Consider the following 18,996-nt stretch of genomic DNA (forward strand, 5'->3'; position numbering starts at 1 on the left):
TTTAAAAAACATCCTTTGTATTTCTACTTTCCCTGGTAGAAGCGATGACTATTTATTTGGGGTTTGGTTTGGTTTGGTTTGGCGGTTGGCTTTTTTTTTTTTTTTTTTTGAGACAGGCTGTCTCTGTGTAGCCCTGGTGTCCTGGTGTCCTGGAACTCAATAGAAAGGTCAGGCTGGCCTTGAATTCATGAAGAGTTCAAGTCTCTATTCCCAAGTGACTAAAGGCATGTGCCACCACACCCAGCTTCCCCCACACTCTTTTTAAAGAGAGTGTGTGTGTGTTAGAGAAAGAGAGGAAGAGAGGGGAAAGAAGCAGGTGAGAGATGGGTACTCCCAGGTACTACTCTTCATGCAAATTGATTCCTTTATTGCTCATGGCAGTTCTAAGAGCTAGATGTGTGTTAGTGTCAGCCTGAAAGATAACAGTGAATTGTAGATTAACTAAATTTCTGGAGGTCACAGAGTTAACACACCCAAAGCCAGTGTTGAGCCCAAATAAATAGTCCATGTACAGTCCTAGCCTGGGAGTGGGAGAAAGTGGCTCTTGACGCTTTCTAACATGGAATTTTCAGGCTCTGTCCCCACAGAGTCTGACTAGGCCTGAGATAACAGGCAGGGCTGCATCTTAACTGCACATCCTGTGGACCACACTTTGAAAACTCCCATCTTTTCTTCTAGCAAAGTCCTTGCCGCGCCTCTGATCCCGTTTCCCCAAAGAACTTGTTTTCCCTACAGGCTGGAAATGCTTGCGCTCTGAAGCCTGATGTATGCCCCCTGGTGGTCAGAGAAGAGATACCAGGAGGGTAGATAACAGGATTCCTGGCCAACGGGACCAATACCAATATTCTAGAATTCCATTCAGCCAGCGATTCCCTGCCAGCAGTAAGCCAGGGCAACAGACAATACCTAACAGAAACAAGACTTCACAGGACAGGTCCTCTATGGTGACTGTCCACCTGTTTTACCCATAGATATCATTCCAAGCTGAGAGTGGGCAAACTGTTACCTGGTCCAGTGATTTGTGTCTTAGAAAATGTGGCTTTAGATTCTAGGACTTTACAAGACTGCAAAGAGGAGATAAGGTCTCACGTAGCCCAGGCTGACCTCCACCTCTAGGATGGGATTGCAAGCATGTATCACCTCACCCCACAAAAATTTTTGGTTTTCCTTTGAGACAGAGTCTCACGTGTATCTCAGACTAACCTGGAATTTAAGATCCTACTGCTAAGGTTCGGTGGCACACCCCTGTAGTCCCAGCACTCAGGATAGCAGAGGCAGGCAGATCTCTGTGAGTTCAAGGTCTACAAAGGACAGAACAGCCAATGCTACACAGAGGAGCCCTGTCTGAAAAAACAAAAACAAAAACAAAACCAAAAAACAAAACACCACCACCACCAATAAAAAGATCCTCCTGCCTCAGCATTCCAAAGTACTGGGATTATAGGTGTGTGTCATTTTGCCTGACCTTGCATCAGTCTTAGATTATTTACCTTAAATAAGAAATAGCACTGGGTAGTGGTTGGGCATGCCTTTAATCCCAGCACTTGGAGGACAGAGAAGGCAGATATCTGGGAGTTCGATGTCTACAGAGCAAGTTGCAGGACAGCCAGGGCTACACAGAGAAAACACTATCTTAAAAAGAAGAAAAGAAAGCATTAATTTTCAACGCAGCTGAAGAACCAGATATGTACTAGTTCTGACTCCTCTGTGACCTATGGACCCCAGAGCCATATCAGTTAGTACACACTGAACGTCTGTCGACAGTGTCTACTGACTGAGTGTGCCGCTCACCCAGCACCTCCATTGCTGGCTCTCTCCCGAGCAGCTGTGTGCAGTCCTATGCGAACCTGACATGCAGATGAGAATGTTTCCAGGAAGGCTGGGACTGAGAGCTGCGAGGTGGGGAGGTGCCTAAATAAGCTTCTCTCAACCTGTGCGCCGTGACCTCCGGGGGGTCAAACGACCTTTTCCCAAGGCACCCCGCATATCGGATGTTTACGTTGCAATTCACAGCAGTAGCAAAGTCACAGCTACGAAGCAGCGATGAAATAATCTTATTCTCGGGGGTCGCTGCATTAGGAAGGTTGAAGATGACTGCTCTGAGTGATTAACATCACTAGTGAGAGTACACGAAGCCCAGCTTCAGGCAACAGCGTGGCAGACTAGAACACACAGCTGTGGGGAGACGAAGTCCAGCACGGAAGAGCCAGTCTGCTTGTGGTGTGCCTGCAAAAGAAGATAGCTAGAAAGACTCTGCAGTGCCGGATGGAACAGGAGCTTTCCGTGGAAAGGCGGTGACTGGAGGCTCCTGGGAGGTCTCCTCAGGCATGCTGGGTAAGTTCCATGAGCTGGTCTCAGTGCCTTTCAGAAAATCTCATCAAATTATTTGTTCATAATTTGTGTACTTTTATGCTTCTGTTATATTTAAAATTAAAAGGGATATCTAAAATTTCTTGGTGGGAGGTTGATTGTGGTGGTATGCCCCTGTAATCTGACACTTAGGATACAGCTGCAGGAGAATCCTGGGGTCACGGTCAACTGGCTACACTGGGAGACCCTATCTCAAGCAACCACTAAGCCAAGCAAACAAAGAGCTCCCCTGGGCAAGACAACACTCAGGACTCACCTCTCATGAACTGAAGCTGAGTCCCACAGGGTATCAGAACCAGGAGTGTAATGCCCCTCTAGGGAGGAAAGATGTGATCTCAGACACAGCTGGATCCAGATGTCCTGCTCAAAGCCAGCCACAACAGGTTTGTCCTGAAGATAAGAGTCCAGAAACACTGTCTCACTGGGCTGTGGGACACAGCACAGCAGACAGGTGTCTGCCTGGAGTCTGTGGGAAGAAAAGTCAGGGATCCGACACTGTGTCAGTGTCAGAGGTTTACCTGAGCACACACCTGCTGAGAATGCCTGGCCAAGGGTTTAGTTAGTCAAAAGTGTACAGCTGTGACACAGAGCAATCAAATACAAGAGCATAAAATAGGCCCCACAGGAATTTTTCCAAAACCTAGAGATGAGCATGAACTGACCCACCAAAGAAACACATGAGTAAAGAAACAATAGCATTTGGGCCTGGCAGTTTGGACCTGTAATCTCAGCACCTGGAGAGCTGGGGATTCCTATGAGTCTGAAGCCAGCCTAAGCTACCTGTTGAGATCTTCCCTCACAGAAAAGACACAGATGTCATGACAGGGCTTTTGTATTTTATTGCTCTGTGGTGCTGGAGTTACAAACATGCATCAAAATCCTAGGGTTTTGTTTTTGTTTTTGTTTTTGTTTAAACATGGATGCGAGGGTCTCTGTGAGGCCAGTTTGATTGACATAGTAAGTTTCAGGCTGGGCAGAGCCACGTAGTGAGACTGTCTCAAAAAGAAAAGAAGGAACAAAAAAATCAAAACCAAAGTGGAAAGCCAGCAAGATGGTTCAACAGGAAAAAGTGCTTGCCTTGAAAACCTGACAAGCTGGGTTTCATCCCTGGAGCCCACTGTGGAAGAAGAGATCAACTCCTGAAAGTTACCCTCCAACCTCTACTTAGGACCATGGCGTATGGAGGGCCACATCAACCCACAGCAGCAACAACAGTAAATCACAGATACAGGTGGAACAACATGGAGGAGGGCTAGACATGGAGATGCTCCATGCTTGCCCGCTTGGACCGGCGCACAGGAACACACAGCACACACGGAATTCAGAATTCCAGGGTGTGACTCGAGAATGAAGTGCTGATCTATCCTGTTCCGGGTCCTGGGTCAACTGCCAAGCTCCACACACACACATACACAAAAGGCAAGACCAGAGGGAAAGAAACAGAGAATTACAGGTGGGAGATACAAAGTAAGATTATGCACTGCGGTTAATTCATACTGTGGTAAGTACTTACTATACTGAGCAAGGGTCCTGTTTAGGGCCTAGATTCTAAGCCCTAAAATGTGTTCATATGGGTGGATTTCAGAGACAGAATGTTGACGCATACACACATATGTGTGTGAGGAGAGATGATTTGTAAACTTACATGTATCACATACGTCATATGTAATGTGTGTATGTATATAGCTTAGGAACAACTTCACAAGATGAGAAAACCAACCATTGGCCAGCTGTGGTGGCACACGCCTTTAGTCCCAACACTCAGGAGGCAGAGGCATGTGGATCTCTGTGAGTCTGAGACCGGCCAACCAGAGCTACAGGGTGAGACCCTGTCTCAAAACAAACCAACAGGTAAAAGATTGGAAGCCAGTGTGGCCAAATGTCTGTAACCTTTGCTCATCTCACCCTGTAAGGCATGGAGTGGGCATTGCTGGGACTCCTGACATAGCTAATCCTTGGTCTTTAGAAAGCCACAGGAGCCTCTCTGTCTCTTTGTGTTTTTCTGTCTCTCTGCCCCTCCTCTCCAGAACCGCCCCCTACACACACAAAGTGTGGCTTTGAACAATGAAGCACACAATCCCAGTTGCTACTGGAAAACACCCAACAATGAGGAAAGCAACCAGCCTTACAATGAAGTCAACACTGACGTCAGTGGAACAGGATGGAGAAAGCCTAAATCTCACAAACATCACTGAAGGGCTCGAGCCCAAACTTACGCTCCTGGGTCATATTCTGCTAGAAGAACTAAATAATCTTCTCATTGTCTAAGGCGCCCCGCATAGTTGATACAATGGAGAAGTGCTGACACACAGAACCTTGGAGAAGGGAATTTGAAAGATTCAGCCAAAGATTGGGGACAATGGTGAGAAAGAGAGAGGTGCGGTGAAGAGAGCCCAGGGAGACATGGGCTTTTGTGCCTGTTATCCATCCAGTGCTTGGGCAGCAGAGGCAGGAGGATCAGAAATTCAGAGTCATCACTGGCTACATTCAGAGTTGAGGCCCAGAGTGGGCTACAGGAAACCATAAAGCCCCTTCTTTTGTTTAGACTCTGTCTTAAAACATCTAAGCCTGGAGTGATGGCACACATCTTTTTTTTTTTTTTTTGAGACAGGTTTCTGTGTGTAGCCCTGACTGTTCTGGAATTCACTCTGTAGACCAGGCTGGCCTCGAACTCACAGAGATCGTGGTGCATGTCTTTAATCCCAGCACTCAAGAGGCAGAGGCAGGCAGATCTCTGTGAGTTCACGGCCAGTCTGGTTTACAAATCGAGTTCCAGGACAGCCAGGGCTCGGTTACATAGAGAAAGCCTGTCTTAAAAAACAAAAAAACAAAACAAACAGACAAAAAATACCCAACAACTGCAAGTTGGGTTTCTGGATGTTTGGCTTGAGCTGCTGCCATTTCTGAGACAGAGATAGCAAAGGACAAGCAGTTTAAAGTTTGTGATGCTAGTGGCTGGACTGGAGTTAAGAACTCTAGTTTGAGAATCATTTTGGACACCTAGAGGAAGTAGTTGACTGCTCAACTCTGAAACTGAAGGCTCTCCTAGTGTCTGCCTAAACGGAGTCTCCATCTTGGACCTCCGAATCTGCCTGGCTTTGGAGATAAAGAATTGGAAATTAAGTTGAGGTTATCCTGAATTAAGGTTGTCAGTGAATACAATGACTGGTGTCCACATAAAAAGGTACTTGAGGGCTGGAGAGCCTGCTCAACGGTTAAGAGCAGTTCTTTCCCAGAAGCCTGTGGGGCAGTTCGTAACTGCCTGTCACTCTAGCTCCAGAGGACCCAAATGGCTCTGGCCTCCCTGGACACCTGCTCATGTGAACATACTCAGAAACAGACACACCCACTCACATGGCTAAAACAGTGTCTTAGTGCACACCATAAAAATGAGTCCTTTTTCTTCGGCAAACATATTTTATTTTTATGTGCATGAATGTTTTGTCTGCATGTATGTCTGTACCACATGTGTGCCTCGTTCCTAAGGAGGCCAAAGCAAACATTTGGGATAACATTTTCAACTAGGTAAGAGCTGCAGGTGTTTGTGAGCTGCCTGACATGGGTGCTGGGAACTGAGCTTTGCTGAGCCATCTCTCAAAAGCCAGTCTTGCAAAGGAATCTTAAAAAAAAAAAAAAAAAAATGGTGGGGGCTTCTGGCCATTGCCTATGCAGCAGCATAAGAAATTTCTGCCTCCTGGAAGCCGGGGGTTTGCCAGAGGGACAATGACTGATCTGATAGGTTTGAGTTCATAGAACATTCTAGTTGGTGTATTTAAGGAAGGTTCTGAAAACGGAACCAGTGAAGAAGTTGGCATTTTGTGTGTTTTTGGTTTTTCAAGACAGGTTTCTCTGTGTATCCTTACCTGTCCTGGAACCCACTCTGTAGCCCAGGCTAGAAATCTGCTGCCTCTGCCTCCTAAGTGCTGAGATGAAAGGTTTGAACCACCTCAGCCCAGCTTGTTCTTGTTTTTGAAACCTAGGCTGGCCTCAACTTCCTGATCCTCCTGCCTCTAATTCCCCCACTGTTGGGGTTTGTACAACTATGCTTGGCCAAAATTAGATATCAAATATATATATATATATATATATTTTAATGGACACATAATAATTTTACATATTTATGAGGTAAAGACAGTTTTCTTTTGTTGTTTCCTTGAGATAGTATCTCACTCTATGTGTAGCCCAGACTGACCTCAAAGTCATGATCAACCTTCCTGTCTCAGCCTCTTGTGTACAAGTGTGATGGGCAGCCAGGTCAGCCTTGACTACATAAGTCCCTGTCTGTGAATAAATAAATAACAAATAAAAGTAGCCAGGTAAGGTGGCACATTCCTTCATACAAACAGGGTTCTATCCCTGTCTCAAAAAACAAACAAACAGCAAAACATAAACCATAGGTGCTCAGCAGCATGCTGCTCTTGTAGAAGACCTGAGTCCTATCCTCAGCATCCAGGTCAGCTGGCTCACAACTGCCTGTAGCTTCAGCTCTAGGGATCTGATGCCCTCTTCTGGCCTCATGGGCACCTGCATGCATGCGTGCCTGCACAGGTAGTTAAAATAAATCTTTGGGACTAGAGAGATAGCTCAGTGATTAAGAGCGCTTGCTACTCTTGTAAAATACCTGGGTTTGGTTCCCAGCAAACACAAGGCAAATTCCAACCATCTGTAATTTGAGTCCCAGGGGATCCAGTACCTCTTCTGACTTCCATGGGATTGTGCATGTTCTCTCTCTCTCTCTCTCTCTCTCTCTCTCTCACACACACACACACACACACACTCATGTGATAGATAGAAGATAGACAGATAGAAGATAGATGAATGACAGACGGGTGGACAGACAGACAGATGTAATTTTGAAAACATGGAATGTTTAGGACCTCTTTACCATAGGTACTCATTGTTGATCTAAAATTGAAATTTAACTGGGTGTTCAGTGTTTTTCTTCTCCAGTTGGACAGCCCTAAGGAAGAAGCAATCTACTACTGCTTGTCAGGAGTAGAGAATGGGCTGTGTCATCAATAGGACACATTCAATCTAGATACTCATTCTTTAGACATCTAGATATTCATTCTTTTTTTTTTCTGTTAAAATCTCCCACTTAGACCATGAAATGCCTCTGTGATTTCTTTTTCTTTTTTTTAATTTTATTTTTTATGTGCATTAGTGTGAAGGTGTCAGACCCCTTGGAATTGGTATTACAGGCGGTTGTGAGCTGCCATGTGGCCGCTGGGTAATCGAACCCAGGTCCTTTGGAAGAGCAGATAGTGCTCTTAACCACTGAGCCATCTCTCCAGCCTGAGATAATCATTCTTATATCAGTTTTGGGGGTGCTATTGGGAGGAAGTGGTTTGGTCTGTAGAGCTGAAAATTCTGTGAGACTGCAGTGTGCTGAAACGCCTTCCTGTCTCAAACGGGAAAAGCCTGCCTTGGCGTCCTCTGGCCAGTGCGCATGTCTCTATGCCCGCGAGCAGAGGAGAGCTCAGAAGCTTGAGATGTCTCCCAAGTTCTCTGGCACTGCTTGGCCTTTTCAGCCGTTTCAGAATCAGCCAAGCTCCGGACAACAAAATCAGATTGATTGCTGTTGTTTCCCTGAGCTAGTATCTCACTATATATGTAGTTTTTAAAGCGGTAGAAAAGGTCAGGGGAGAAAAGGTCCCCCAGAGCTGGCCCTTGTGGGGGAGGTAGGAGATGGCTGAATGCTGACGGGCCCTTTGCTTTGTACCTTTCCTGCTGTGTCCATCAGAAGTGCTGCTCAGCAGCCCGGCTAGCCCATTGTCCTCTCCACAATGTGCTGAGTCCAAGGGCTTCCCTGGCCCCATGGCCTCGTCCCCTACCCCTGGGCCCAGAGGCAAGGCCAGGGGGGATAAGCCACCCATAAAATTCCGTTGAGTACCAACCATCTCTGGCAAGTGGCCAAAGTATCAATAAATCCGAATGTTAAACTGGCCAGCTTACACTTTGGAGGAGGAGGGTTGTCATATTCCCGTGTCGGTCACCACCAGCACATCTCACAGCTCAGCTCACACACAGCTGTCCTCCTGGCTTGTGCAATGAGTGTGTGGACGAAGAAAGTGTTTCTCAGTCCATGTCTCTGATAGACCTGCAGAAAACTAGACTGACAAGGGCTGGGGCTGGAGTATGCTCCAGTCCCCTGGATTCCATTGCACAAGCGTGAGCGTGCTCGAATACACACATGCTCACGCGCGCACACACACACGTTGAGCAAGGTGCTGGTAGAATGGACTACAAGTTATAAACTACAGAAAAATGAAAGCTGAATAAACTCGGTCTTTCCCAGTTGAAGGAGGACATTTATCTGAAGCTTTTTTTCCTAGAGTCTGTTGCCTATTTCTGCTCGTCTCTGTGAGACCTAGCCTAAGATGCAATCTTATTTGGCACAGGAAAAGAGACAGTTACCACTTGCTGAGTTCTTGGTCACTTCAGCTTCCTCATGTGACAGCTGTCGGTGAGCCAGCAGTGGCCACCAGACCAGAGAGGAGAAACATGCACTTTTCAGTCAAACAGACACACATTGAGTCCTGCTAGGTTTTTGGCTTAGATAGCCTTCTCGTTCCTCAGTTTACTCCTCTGTAAGATGAGTGCAGCACTGACCTGACCTGTTCATGATGCCGTACTGAGGATCGGGAAAACATTGCCAGTGTTCCGGATGCTGCAGTTACTAAGAAGGAACAGGAAATTATGATACCTATTCCGGGAAGGGATCACTGGTCTCTTCATTTCTCCTCCTTGGGGTAGGCCTTGCTCCAATGCCCCTGAAAAGAGGCGGGCCTGGGGCCTGGAGCTTTGAGCTCATGTCCCTCGTAGGACAGGCAAAGCAGAGATCGAGACAAGGAAGAGACCTGTACAGAGGCTGGAGACGCGGCTCAGGCCTGACTTGCTGGTCTAACCTGTGCAAGCCCTGCGTTTGCTTCCCAGCACCCTGAAAGAAACAGCATCCCCTCCTGCCCCCATATTAGGTTCTCATCTTGAAAGCTCGGCACTTAGCACAGAAGACTCCACAGTCCTCCAGTTTCTGGGACTTAAGGTGACAAAAGAAAATCACGTGTGGGGTGGGGATAGCAGCTTAGGAACGCCTGGTGGACGGATGTCAGTGGTTGTGCGCTCATTGATCCACACACCACCTCCCCTCCCGCCTCCCATGCAATGGTTTTGCGCATGTGTTGGGATTTTTCAACCAATCATAAAAGTCTCCATTTCCCCTCTAAAATGAAAAGTTGGCCAAGTCAGTCTTTATTGAACCAAAAATTCACCGTAATAAACAATTCTCCCAAAGATCCTGAGAGTGAAAAAAATCAGAGAGCCCAGGCAGCATGCTATGGCTGGGTGAGTAGGCTGTGCCCAGCAGGGTGCTCTGGCAGTACAGTCCGGAGTCACAGAACTCATTCATTTTTTTTTTTTTTTCAAAAGGGACTAACACAAGCTAAGCAGAAGCAAATAATTATGTGGTTATTTATTTTCAAAAATAACTGTTTTAATAGAAAATGTTTGTTTGTTTGTTGGTTGGTTGGTTGGTTGGTTGGTTGGTTTTTCAAGGCAGTGTTTCTCTGTGTCACCCTGGCTGTCCTGGAACTCACTCTGTAGACCAGGCTGACCACAAACTCACCGATCCAGCCTGCCTCTGCCTACCATTAAAGGTCACCACTCCCCAGCTAATAGAAAATTTATTCTTGTTGCTTAAATCTCAAAGACTACAGAAAAACATATTATGAAAAACTTTGTTCAAACCAAGATGCCTTTCTGGATCCTAGTTTCTAAAGACATTTCTACAAGGTGAGGCCATCTAAGTCAGTCCAGAAATTAGGGAATGAAAGACAGAATGATTGACCAAAGAACTATTTCCCTAAGATGGCAGTCTGGAAAGGAGAGAAAGGAGTAAGAATAGGAAAGGGGAGAGGGACAGCAAGATGGCTCAGCTGGTAAAGGTGCTTGCTGCTAAGTCCTAACACCAAGTTTAATCCCCGGAACCCACATGGTGGAAGGAGAGAACTGACTCTCACAAGATGTCCTCTGACCTTGTCATGAGCACCATGCATACACACACCCAGACACAGACACACACGCATACATATACACACACGCACTCTATACAAACAATGAAATAAAAGCATTTTTAAAACGTTTAGAAAAGAGATGGCTCAGCAGTTAAGAGCACTGGTTACTCTTTTGGAGAACCCAAATTTGATTCCCAGCACCCACATGGCAATCACAACCCTCTGTGGCTCCAGTTCTAGGCAATCCCGTGTCCTCTTGTGGCCTCCATAGGCACCAGGTATGAAAATAGTGCACACACAAACATACAAGCAAAATACTCTTATGAATTTTTTAAAAGATGAAGGAAAAAGAGAGAGAAAGAAAAAAAAAAGGGTGAGCCTCTGCCTGTTAATGACATCACTCTTGAGGCTAAGGCAGGAGAATTGTCTTGAACTCTCCCAGTGCAGCCTGGGCTACAGTATAAAACCCTGCCACAAAAATAAATACACAGAGTATAGAGGCGTGTGTTCCCAAGCTAAGGGCCTTGAGTTTGACCCCCAGAACCTGCATGGTAGAGAGAGAACCGGCTCCTGGAAGTTGGCATCTGACTTCTGCACGCAAGCTTGAGGGTGCGAGTACACACACAAACACACACACAAGATAAGTAGACAAATGCGAACTTGCACAAAGTGCTAACAACAAAAACAATGCAGGTCATTCGAGTCAAAATTTTAAAAGCAAGCTGCACTATTAAAATGAATATGTAACAAAACAGGGTGAGATTCAGGTCTGCATGTCAATTGTAATCAGACTCAGTTCCTATACAGCTGTATACAGGGTAACAGGAGTTTTGAGAACATTTATGTTTCTTCAACAATGCTCAGTTTTGTAAAAATATTTACGCTTATTTATCTATTTAGCAATCTATCTACTTATTTTACTTTTTTTTTGAGACATCTCACTATATATCTATATATACATAGCCTGGGCTGTCCTAGAATTCACTATATAGATTAGGCTGGCCCTGAAATCATATCGATCCATCTGCCTCTGCTTCCTGAGTGCTGGGTTAAAGGCACGCCCTCCCATGCCAGGCTTTACTCTCACATTTAAGGAAGTGTGTGTGCGCGCGTGTGCGCGCGCTCGCTCGCATGTGTCTGTGTGGTGCGCGTGCATGCGTGCGTGTTCCATTTTGATGTGTTTGGTAGAACCTCTCAAGATTTTAGGAAGGTCCAAGGCCAAAGAGGATAAGGACAAACATTGAGTGCAGGCACTTCTGCCCTCAGCTCCCAGCTGCTCTGAGAAGACCTTCCTAGGCAGCCAGTCCTGCCCAACAGCAGGGCCTCTGCATTTCTGTAACCCTAAACAAAGCCCCCAGGGACACCCCCCCCCCCAGGAGGCTGAGCCACTAAAGCTCTGGGGATCAGGAGAAACAAAGAGAGAGGGGAAAGAGAGTGCTGACAGAGCCACTGGCCAGCAGCTGCGGAACTATAAAGAGAGGACCCACAGAGGAAGCTGCACCAGATGGAGACCCAGACCGTGCAGCGAGAGCTGGGTGAGTAAGGCCTCGATGGCGCCTCTCCTTTTCTTTCCTTACCTCAAGAGACAAATGCAGGGGAGGAACCAGCTGTCTCCCGCCTGGAGGTTAGAACCTTTGAAGGTCGAGAGAGTTGGGACTTTGGTGGAGAACTTTGTTTGCTACCTTAAGGAGTCACCTATGACAATAACCACATCCTTAGAAATCAAGACTGGGAGTCAGCGCTTATGGGGCACAGGAGGGTGGGGCGGGCTGTAGCAGGCAGGGTACTGCTTACTTGGAGGCCCCACATAGATAGAAATACCAGAATTTATATGCATTAGCTCCTGAGCTGGATGCCAGGGTAGAACCCTGAATGTCAGTTCTGAGTCTGGAAACCTGATATACACCTGCCTGTCTTCTCTCTCCCTTCTTTTTCCTTCCCTCATCTTTCTCCTCATCATAACAACAGTGATGACTATTTAACCTCCATAGTCATTGGTCCTCATTCATAAAATGAGGTGGTGATGGTATTTGACTTGTGAGGACAAGATACATTGATGCAAGTAAAAGGTGGTCTGACATAGAGTGAGCCATTGGTTTGTTTTGAGTCTCATTGTGTAACCCTGGCTGTCCTGGCATTCACTCTGTAGACCAGGCTGTCCCCGAACTCACAGAGATCCTCCTACCTCTGCCTCCTGAGTGCTGGGATTAAAGGTGTGTACCACCACACCCAACCCAAGCCATTATATTTTTATAAATACTCTTTCTTCTTCATTTCAAACACATACACCCACAATACTAGAGACTGAATCTAAGGGTTCAAACATGCTGGACAAGCACTCTAGTACTGAACTATATCCCCAGCCACACAACTCCAGTCCCCTTTTATGAGACTAAGTCTCATTGTGTAGCCTTAGCTAGCCTGGAACTCACAGCCCTTGCTTTTAAATTTGAGACAGTCTCACTAAGTTGTCCAACTAGGTCTTGAGTTTGCAATTCTCCTACCTACTGTTTCAAGTAACAGGCATTAAGTGCTTACACCACCAAGCCTGGCTTCAGTATGACCTTTTCAAATTGCCCTATGCCCCATATCACCACAGCTTTGGCACGGTGCTGCGGAAATGCCAGCCCTGCAATTGAGCTGCACACCCAGTATATAGTCAATAGTGACGTAGATGAATACTGTGATGAGTCCTCAAATACCAGGGAGAAGTCAAAATCTGCAGGCTGGAAAAGGCAGGGGAGTCTTTGAGGCAGCAAGGTCAAAACAGCTAGGTCTAGGAGACAGAGAAAGAGGGGATGGTGGCATGGACATACAGAACAATAGGTGCTGGGAAAACCAGGAAGGGTCCAAATACAGGCTACACTTTAATCAGGGGCAGGTGGAGAATTTTGGTGGTGTTGCCTGAATGTAACAGACAGTTGTCAGGGAGTTGATATGGTGAGACTCAGGCAATGTTCTCTGCAGGCAAGCAAGAGGACAGAAGGTACATCCATCAGAAGTACCAAATCCCTTTGCAGTCTTTCATTTGCATTACTTTTCTAATTTTTACAATGACTGCATATAAAAGGCTTATCGATAGAAAACCTGAGGTAGCAGCAGTAGAGCCAGGATCCCAACCAAAATCTGGGACTACAGACTCTGCCTTTTTTCTATACCTTCTTACCTCATTACCCGCTTCCTGAAAGCCACAGCACTGAAATGTATTCTATCTTCCAGAAACTCTTCCAACCACTAAGATGGCTCAGACCAACCCTATGCCAGGGTCCTTGGGACCATGGAAGGTAAGCTGTGCCAATCACACAGAAAATGAAAGGATCCAACAGAGCAAGGCTGAGGTGCTGTCACATAATAGCTACAAGGCTGTACTGATTCTTGAGACAATGCTCATTTCTCCCCCCCCCCACACACACTCACAAAAAAAAATCTGTAGGAGGAAGGGCCCATCTAACACCTAGGTACTGTTGAAAGAGGACTTTCCCAACATTGCATCTGGAAGTCCATGATGGGTGGGATTTATTTCCTAGGCCAATTCTTATTTGCCATTAGGTCCAAAAAGAGCCATGGGATCCAGGCCTCTCTACTAAGTCTGAGGTTGGATTTAGCCATGAGCTAAATCCAGCAGATTCCAGCCCTTTCACTGTTTCCCTGACACACAATCCTTTCCTTATTGGACAACTCTGTTCTGAGGCAAGCTCCCAGTTTTGAGAGCTTGCCAAGTCAGGAACCAAGCTCTAGCTGAAAGGATGAAAGCTTTATCACCAACCCTCCCTTTGTACTGTAGAAGCAAAGAAGTAACCCACAGGGTGTTTCTAGAAGTTCCAGAATCCTGGCCTCTGGGTCACATGGGTGGAGGACACTTGGTGGAATCAGAGTTCACAAGGCCTCGGTAATCGATTGGGCTCTCTGTTGTCCTTGGAAGACCATTCCTATCATAAATTTAGCCAGAACATGTTAATGTCACTGAGTAGTGGTACTAATTTAAACACCTTTTTACCCTGTCTACACTAGAAGAGACTATCAGCCATCCTGGGCCATAGCTAGTGATGAAAAAAAACCACAGGATAAACATAAGCTCTTAACTTGCACCCTTATTCTTACTGTGTACCTGATTCTCTTTCTTGTCCCTTAAATTCATTTCAGATAACCATCTATGATCAGGAGAACTTCCAGGGCAAGAGGATGGAGTTTACCAGTTCCTGCCCAAATGTCTCTGAGCGTAGTTTTGATAATGTCCGGTCTCTTAAGGTGGAGTGTGGCGCGTGAGTATGGGCACCAACAGTACTTCAGACCCTTTTCAGGTCTCTATAGAGGATCTAGGAAGATGTTCCCCAGATGCTAATCACTTCTTAAAGAGAGGTGTCTCATTTTCTGAAGGATATTACTACATGCCTAATTAACTCAAAGCTAGTGATAATGTCCGTATCTTGGCAGTAGACTTGCAGCTGGGCAAGAGAGAAGTTGAATGTGTGCTTTGACATCCACAGGCTACCTTTGATTCCTTTAGAACAAGCACAGAAGCCTGTTTTTTCTTGCCCATACAAAATAGGAGGGGAAAATAGTATTTATTTTTTTTTTGGAGACAAGGTTTCTCTGTGTAGCCTTGTCTGTCCTAGAACTCTGTCTGTACAAGAGGCTGGCTCCTGCCTCTGCCTCCTGAGTGCTGGGATTAAAGTTGTGAGCCACCACTGCTCTATTAAAAGGAACAAAATCTCAAGGATCCAGAGACACATTAGTTCTCAGTGTTCCAAATATTTCTTGTTGATAGTCTATGTTGGTGAGGTTCTCTGGCTTTTGTCTTCTGGTTCTTGGCAGGCCAGCCAAGCTGTGAACCCACACTAGTACCTTGTTGGCCTATGCAGAAGTGGCTCTGCATGTGAGCAAGTTTCCACAAGCTGCTCTGTACTGACCCTTTAAAACAGGCAAAGAGCTTCAATAAATGAGAATCAGTTGTTAACAACTTAGTTAGAATGCTCCAGTAAGAAGATGGAAGTATGAACAGCAGGAAGAACCCTCAAAGTAACAAAAAGATGACTAAAATGAAAATAGAGCTCTGTTAATACACATTCATAGGACAGGAGAATCTTCAGTGGGAAATTTCAAAACACATTTACAAACACGTTAAAGTCATGAGTGTTCATTAGTGATTGGCTTGATATTTTAATCCCACTATAAACTCATCTAAAACAAGAGAGGCCTTCTCCCTAAGGCCACACAGGTTTTGAGCACCATGAACAACCACTACCTATCTTTGGCAGCTGGATTGGTTATGAGCACACCAGCTTCTGTGGACAGCAGTTTATCCTGGAGAGAGGAGAATACCCTCGATGGGATGCCTGGAGTGGGAGCAATGCCTACCATATTGAGCGTCTCATGTCCTTCCGCCCCATCTGCTCTGCTGTAAGTCTGAAATTTTAACTTTTTTTTGCATGGGGATGGGGTAAAGGATTAGGTCGGACTGACATTTGTGTTACCTCTATCAATTATGTTAAATGTAATAGGAAGGATGAAAGTAAAGAATAACACTGTTCCCTTCCTCTAAATCTATCATTTGAGCATAGGGAGGCAGGCATATCTTTGTAAGTTCAAGGCCAGTCTGGTCTAGAATGAGTTCTAGGACAGCCAAAACTCCTTCTTGAAAAGAAAAATCTGGACTGGAGATATAGCTCCGTGGTTAAGAGCACTGGCTGTTCTTCCTAAAGGTCCTGAGTTCAATTCCCAGCAACCAGTGCGGCTCGAAACCATCTATGAAATCTGGTGCCCTCTTCTAGTGTGCAGGTGTACATGCAGGCAGAACACTGTAGTCACAATAAATAAATCTTTAAAAAATTTGCTATTTGATTTCCCCCTTGTGCTAAGAAGAAAAGTATCTCCCTACAGGGACAGGAAGCGCATACTAAAGACCCAAAGTGTTATAGGACAAGTGAAAAGCCACTGACCATGTGGTCAGAAGGCCGGTTAAATTGCAGTGTGTTAAGATTTCACTGAGGAAAAAACAGGGTGATGCAGAAGCACATCTTCAAGCACTGAACAGGCAGGTCTCCTAATGAAACTCAGTGCACTGCTATCTAAGCTTTTAAGACCAGGCATCACTCAGCAATACACTAAGCTACAACTTAAATTTAATCAGAAGATAAATCCTAAATCTACTTGTAACAATTAACATTTTCTGAAGTATATGATGTGTAAACAGGGAATACCTATTCCTAATCTGCTTCTAAGAACAGTGTACCTAATTGTTTCTTGAACTATTTGGCCACAAAATGAGTCATTTTCTTCCTTAAATATAGGCAATTCATAATTTTCTTTCAGTTCCTTAATAATATTCAATTTCCCATTAAGCTCTCATCTGAACTGGCCAAACCTGGTTGTTTCCTACTTTCAAAAAAACCTCTGAATTTGTATTGCCGTTTTTTTAATTGTTGACGAGAGCATCTAACATGACTTTAACAAGGTTTTCTTTTTCAAGAATTTATTATCTGTAGTGTTCTGCCTGCATATTTGCCTGCAGGCCAGAAGAGGGCACCAGCTTTCATTATAGATATGGTTGCTGGGAATTGAACTCAGGACCTCTGGAAGAGCACCAGTGCTCTTAACCTCTGAGGCACCACTCCAGCCCTGAGGGAGTCTTCTTTAAGCTCAGTTTCAGCTGATTCTGGGGGTGTGGCAAGGCAGATCAAGGCCGGCAGAAAGTAGAGAGGCAGAGTATGCATCTGAAAATGTCAAAGGCAGATCACAAGCAGTTGTCCATGAACAATTAACATTTTTGCCCAAGAACAGAGTATGCAGGAACCTGTCTGCTTCAGTCCCCAGTCTCCACATGTCCCCCTCCAACATGGTAGACCCAACTGGAAATAGAAGCTTCCATGAGGCTGCATTTAGTTTTTGAGAGCTGGGCATGATGGCATATACTTGTAATTCTAGCACCCAATCTTGAATATGAGGCTAATTTAGTGTACACAGCAACTTTTGAATAAAAAACAAAAAAGGTAAAAGCAGAAACAGAATAACAATTAGATCTCTTGAAGGTTGGAAATGGTCCTGACACAGGGAGTGACACCTGCCTAGGCTAGAACCTTAATAGTCTATTTTATGATTCTTCTCAAAATCTCAATCATGTACTTCACTGAGGTTACTGGAAACATCTGCAATCCACACATGTACTGGACATTAGTCTTTAAAGAAATTGTCTAAACGGCATTCTGTCTGCATGCAGATAGGGTGAGAGCACAAGACCTCATTATAGATGGTTGTGAGCCACTATGTGGTTGCTGGGAATTGAACTCCAGACCTTCTCTTCCACTGTCTTATTTATGTGTGTATTATCTTTAATTTGAATAGAATTATGGTTTGTTTGTTTTTCCAACACAAGAATTTCTTTGTGTAGACCAGGCTGCCCTCAAATACAAGAGATTGATCTGCCTCTGCCTGGAATTAAAGGTGTGCACCATCACAACTCTGAAGGATTTTTCTTATGCCTGTTTGGCCTGAATCTTTTACCTATGATCATATATTCTGTAGACCAAAAAAGTGTTTTAATTTTGGGAAAATACTCAGGTTTTACTTTCCGGATTGTAGAATCATAAGGAGTCTAAGATCACCATCTTCGAGAAAGAGAACTTTATCGGGCGCCAGTGGGAGATCTGTGATGACTATCCTTCCTTGCAAGCCATGGGCTGGTTCAACAATGAAGTTGGTTCCATGAAGATACAATGTGGGGCGTAAGTACAGTAACAGGGTTGGAACACATATCAAAGTAATTCCTGCATGTCTAAGGCTAATGAATAGAGGCACCAAGCATCAATTTACTAGATTCCACACACTGGCATCATCTCACACTGATCTGGAATTCTTTACTTCAGCTACCACTTGCTGTATTTTCCTCAACTAGGTATCTCCGTAGAAGCATTTATATTACTCTACACCCTTTATTTCATGATTAAGGCTAATCAGCTATAGGCCAACTTGCTTTACAAAGTTAGTCCAGGACAGCCAAAGCTACACAGAAAAACCACCTTGAGGGGGGAAAATGACTTAAGTATCCTGTGCCAATGTGTTCAGGGAAAGACTAAGGTTTTGAGGTGTATGTCAGGTTTTTATCAGGTATTTAATAATGTAATATGCTTTGAATTTCCTAGCTGGGTCTGCTACCAGTATCCTGGATATCGTGGTTATCAGTATATCTTGGAATGTGACCATCATGGAGGAGACTACAAACACTGGAGAGAGTGGGGATCTCATGCCCAGACTTCCCAGATCCAATCCATTCGCCGAATCCAACAATAGTGGGTTAAAACTTCCAAAATTCCTCAGGCATGAGATCTTGCTAAACACTCTAGAATTCTATGTTCTGCCCAGAAACTGCTTTCAAATGTTAGCTAAAATCCACAATAAATGTCATTTAAAAAAAAAAAAAAAAAAAGCCTTGGAGACTCTATCAACTAACATGCACAAATCCCTTTTGCGGCTGTTATTGATAAAACCCCAAATTTGTCTGATAGTAGTGGCACACACCTCTTTTATCAGCACGGCAGAGGAAGGTGGAGTTTGACTGAGGCCAGCCTGGTCTATATACTGAAATCCAGAACAACTGGGGCAATATAGTGAGTCCCTA

The 18,996-nt window shown here is 45.0% G+C and overlaps 1 protein-coding gene across 2 annotated transcripts; it reads left to right on the forward strand.

Annotated features, from left to right (window-relative positions):
• The first annotated feature begins 11,181 nt into the window (after positions 1–11,181).
• Positions 11,182–18,793, forward strand: Cryba1 (crystallin beta A1). Of its 2 annotated transcripts, XM_021652693.2 has the most exons (6): positions 11,184–11,917; positions 13,602–13,666; positions 14,526–14,644; positions 15,641–15,782; positions 17,961–18,103; positions 18,521–18,793. In XM_021652693.2, the coding sequence occupies exons 1-6, from the start codon at positions 11,887–11,889 to the stop codon at positions 18,666–18,668; spliced, it is 648 nt and encodes a 215-aa protein (XP_021508368.1). In that variant the 5' UTR covers positions 11,184–11,886; the 3' UTR covers positions 18,669–18,793. The 2 variants fall into 2 exon arrangements, with proteins under 2 accessions (XP_060243232.1, XP_021508368.1); XM_060387249.1 differs by lacking the exons at positions 15,641–15,782; positions 18,521–18,793 and having other exon boundaries at positions 11,182–11,917; positions 17,961–18,087.
• The last annotated feature ends 203 nt before the right edge of the window (positions 18,794–18,996 follow it).

Source organism: Meriones unguiculatus, chromosome 7 (genome assembly GCF_030254825.1).
Source record: "Meriones unguiculatus strain TT.TT164.6M chromosome 7, Bangor_MerUng_6.1, whole genome shotgun sequence".
NCBI classification, from domain to species: domain Eukaryota; kingdom Metazoa; phylum Chordata; class Mammalia; order Rodentia; family Muridae; genus Meriones; species Meriones unguiculatus.